The following is a 5,000-nucleotide window of genomic DNA, read 5'->3' on the forward strand; positions in this document are numbered from 1 at the left end:
ATAGACAGACAGACAGACATAATATAACCCCCGGCAAAATAAAAATTAAAGGACATAAACATCAAGAAATCACGCCTCAAATCGGAGAAAACCCTTAAAGTATTTGTACTAAAATTTAATTTAAAATAAAATAAAAATAAAATGTAATTTAAAATAAAATTTAAAGATTGATAAGTAGGGAAATATACTGCAATACAACGATATAGTACCACAGTATAGCACCTCAAATTACAGTACAACTTAATATAGAGTAGTGTTACAATGTACTTATATAGTACTAAACAGTATAGTGTAGTACTACAGAGATAGTATAATGTAAGATTGTTGTCAGACAAACATCCTTGCATCAGATTACAACTACTATTCTTGTGTGTCTAGACTAGACTCTCCGCAGCCAGGCATATACACTGCATACAGACACGTATACATACATACATACAAACATACGTACAAACATACATACATACATACATACATACAAACATACATACGTGTATATAGCATACATACATACATATGTACGTACGTAGATACATACAACAAACGTTCGTAATTTTGTGTATAATTTAGTTTATAATTTAATATTATTTTAAAATTACATATAGAATCTTACTAACCATTAACAATAGGATACAAATTTTTTTATAAACGATTAAAATATAAGTTAAGTTTTTTCAGCCAGAACTTTTCTGTACTCGAGTAACCATTAAAATATTATATAATAAATTATAATTATATTTTAAATTTTATTATTCATGATAATTAAAAAAAAAGAATTTCATAATTTTAAAAGTTATAGTAAAAAAAACCGCTAGACTACTGCCAACCACATACTACCACTGGCAGCTACACAAGCCGCCAATGAAATAAATTCATATGAAGAAGCGTGTATGTATGTATGTATGTATGTGTGTATATATGTATGTATGTATGTATGTCTGTATGTATGTATGTCTGTATGTATGTGTGTATGTGTACGTGTCTATGTATGTGTGTAGTATTAACTGAAGCCTATGCTATATAGACTATTTAAATCATAGAAAAATTATACAAATGTATGTTCGTACGTATGTCTGTATGTGTTTGTTTGTGTATGTATGTTTTTATGTATGTATGTTTTTATGTATGTTATATATTTATGTACGTATTGTCTCAGCTCAATGCATGTTATATTTTATTAAGTGTAGGAAAGAAATTTTTCAATATAACATTAAAATTATTATTCATGTTCTTGTAAGAAGAGCGATTCAATGTACTACATACATTTATTATTATTATTCTTATTTTTCTTCTTAATGTTGTTATCATTGTTATTATTATTAAGGATTATTATTAATAATGATGATTATTATTATTGCTATTATTATTATTATTATTATTATTATTATTATTATTATTATTATTATTATTATTATTACTGTTATTATGTAAATTGTACGTGCATTGTTAATGCTGTATAACTATTGATCTATTTTCATTTGAAAAGCGAAAATAAGAAAGCCACTGCAGCTACTACTACTACCACTACTACTGCTACTACTACCACTACTACTGCTACTACTACTGCTACTACCACTACTACTGCTACTACTACTACTACTACTACTACTACTGCTGCTGCTATTACTGCTGCTGCTGCTATTACTACTACTGCTGCTGTTGCTGCTACTACTACTACTGCAACTAATAATAAATATATTAAATAAAACCGTTATTGGTTGTTACGGGTCTTCACGATTATTTTCCATTGCTTGCTTCAAATCTTCGTACGTTCAGACATACACATTCATACATTCAAACAAACAAACACACACACAAACACACACACACACACATACAAACATACATGCACACACATGTACAAACAAACACACACAAACAAGCGCACATACTTATATAAAATAAAATATATTGATCCGTTCTGCTATTCGTATTTCGTTATGATCATTGACTTTTTTTTCTTAAAAAACTTTTCAAACACTTAACAAATCATTTATATTTTATCAAAATTTTAAGTTAAATTTATGACAAAAATTATCAAAATTAAAATTGAACACAAGAAACGAACGTAGATCCATTTAAATCGGGCTTTGATAAACATAACGCTTTCACAGCAATCTTTACAATTTTCATGCATTTAGAGTTGTTTTGGGTTGAGTTTTTAGAGTGGAACTGCTCATTTCAATTTATTTCACTTCAAAGCATTACATGCAAGCATAAATCATTTCTTCCTTTAACACACAAAATGGCAACAAATGGTCTCTATTGATAATTTCATAAGATTGTTTTAACCAGATTTTTTTATAATACAATTTCTTCCTCCCTGACTTAGAGTGGGGGTAAAAAATGCCCCCATCTTTTCTGTGGACGTCCCTATATATACACCCAAATGACACATTACATACGTACCTACCCAATATAACAACTTTACTTACCTAACTACCTAAAAAAATTATAAAAATATTTATTGAAAATATCATTGACGCTATATCATCTATTGAAAAATAACATTTTCTAACTCTATATCGTCCTATCATTTAGTTACTTTATTATTATTGTTACTATGGTTATTATTATTATTATTATTATTAACTTCATTGTCGTTATTATTATTATTATTACAAATTTTATTGATATTATTGATAATTTCCGTATTATTATTATTGATATCTGTATTTTGATACTGCAAAGTTAATCGATCGTTATCTACTGATTCTTGGTAAGGCGGGGGCTTATCATTCTGATCATGGCTGACGTCATAAGGAGGAGGAGTTATGATAATGTTGTTGCCATCTGTTTGTAAGCAATCAGGTGCCGTCCGGTGATTAGCGTGCTCTTGATTGGCTGGTAAAAATAGGGTCAAGTTTGTTCTCTCACTGGATTGGCTGGCACCAGGACAGCTTAAAATCGTCTGACGAATCACGTTTCTTCCTTTAGGCCGAACAAATTTTTGAATAATTTAAGTTATTATTGATATAAAATTTTTGTAATTTTATTTTAAAATATTCATTTATACTGAGTTATAATAACGATTGAATAGACCTTGGTAATTATGATCGATTATTCGAGTAGGCTGTATGTAAAAATATGAATCATCAACCTCGCTGCTCTGAAGTCTTCTTCTACATGATTGGCTCCTATTGATAAATAAATAAATATATATATGCAATCTTTTAGGTGATTGGCTGGTTGGTTGATTGGTTAATATATGCAAGCAATTTGGTTGGCTGATTTGTTACGAGTGGTTTGATCGGTTGGTTGATTTGTTACAAGTGATTTGATTGGTTGGTTGATTTGTTATGGATGATTCAATTGGCAGATTGGTGAATTTAATTAAAATCTGAAACCTCTTCATGACATTTATGACGGTGTAGATGATGATGACGATGATGAATGTTCCTAATATGATGAAACCAATATCTCTACTCGCTATATCTTCAGCCGCTGGTATTTTATTTAATGGTGTTAATTAATTATTAAATTAATTAATTGATTAATTAATTAATCCATCTGTTCATTCATCAATAAATATTAAATAATTGTTACGTAATAAACTACAAGCCCTAATATTTGTGTTATTAGGTTGGTTGATTTGTTACGAGTGGTTTGATCGGTTGGTTGATTTGTTACGAGTGATTTGATTGCTTGGTTGATTTGTTATGGATGATTAATCTTAACAAATCATTAAACCAACTCGCCAACCAACTAACTAAACTAACCAACTTAATCTATTAGCCAAGCATTTTTTACTTCCACAACAATACCTGACAAATGCCAAGTTACCAACAAACTACTCTTTAGTTATAAGGTTACAGCTAAACGCTGGTCGGGTTGGAGTTGGAGCCACAAAGGCTGAAAAACGTATACCAAACGTGCATACATACGCTTTAAACTGTATAAGAAAACACATACACATTTTTGTGTGTACGTGCAAAGAAGTACCTCATATACTCTACGTAGTTCTTGCGTCTGGAACATCTTGCCTTCGAAGCAGGTGACCGCGCCATAGCAACGGAACGGCGACACGAGCCACAACACTTTTAACCTCTCACCAACAATATAATTAGTAACTACATAATAATAAAAAATGATATAGCGCTTTATTTACTAACCGATCCTCGAACTGCAGTCACAAGTGTGGTTGGATTCGTCTTTTACGATACAACCTCTTGGACAAACTCGTCCGGTTCCGTATCTCAACATGGTTACTATAGGATTTGGTGTGGTTGTGGTTTGTGTGGTAGCTGCTGTTGCTGCTGCTGATAGAAGGCGGGGATCCATGTGGATTTGCCGGGTATCCAGGGTCGGATGATGTTTGTCTATCTGCTTTTCTTGTTGCTGGGATGTCGTAAGGATACCATCCAGAAGATAGGCAGTTGATGACGCAGTTGGTGACGTCATTTCTGGGTTTTGTATTTATTTGTTTGTTATTTTGTCTTGATTTCGTTTATTTCTGTTTTTAGAGCTCCTTTGTAAAAGTATTTCCTGTTTTGTGTTTAGTTACTTTATGTTTAAAATACTAAATAACAACAAAAAAATTAATATTATTTATTTGCAGTAGTTCATTACGCATAGCTATTAAATTAGTAAAGTCAAGAAATGTTAAAACTTCAATAACATCGGTGTAAATAAAACTAAGCTCTACATAAATAAAACAGATAATAACAACAATAACAAATAATAATAATAATAAATAATGAAATAAATTTAAAATATACATTTTACCTCACAAAAGGAAGAAGAAGATGATGAAAAAATTTCTGAAGAGTTGGTCGTGCTGGTACAGTTACTCAAATGCTGAATTGTTGTTGTCTGCAAATGGAAAGCCAATATATATATATATATATACATACGTACATACAATACTACACACAATACATGCATACATATATACGTACGTACATACAATACAATACACAAATACATGTATGTATTAACCAATATAGATACATCAACACTGTTCAAGTTGTATAATGTAGTTGTTGTTACAAACATATGGT

The 5,000-nt window shown here is 30.4% G+C and overlaps 1 protein-coding gene across 1 annotated transcript in view; it reads right to left on the reverse strand.

Moving 5' to 3' along the window:
• Nucleotides 1-2,533: 2,533 nt before the first annotated feature.
• Nucleotides 2,534-5,000, reverse strand: part of HELRODRAFT_190152 (hypothetical protein) — a gene marked incomplete at both ends in the record, with an annotated part of 3,531 nt that continues 1,064 nt past the window's right edge. Inside the window, 5 exons of the mRNA XM_009012759.1 lie at nt 2,534-2,931; nt 3,043-3,137; nt 3,348-3,444; nt 3,957-4,070; nt 4,210-4,403. Of these exons, the coding sequence (XP_009011007.1) occupies nt 2,534-2,931; nt 3,043-3,137; nt 3,348-3,444; nt 3,957-4,070; nt 4,210-4,403 (898 nt within the window). The remainder of the gene's footprint in view (nt 2,932-3,042; nt 3,138-3,347; nt 3,445-3,956; nt 4,071-4,209; nt 4,404-5,000) is intronic.

This window comes from Helobdella robusta (assembly GCF_000326865.2).
Source record: "Helobdella robusta unplaced genomic scaffold HELROscaffold_11, whole genome shotgun sequence".
Taxonomy (NCBI): Eukaryota; Metazoa; Annelida; class Clitellata; order Rhynchobdellida; family Glossiphoniidae; genus Helobdella; species Helobdella robusta.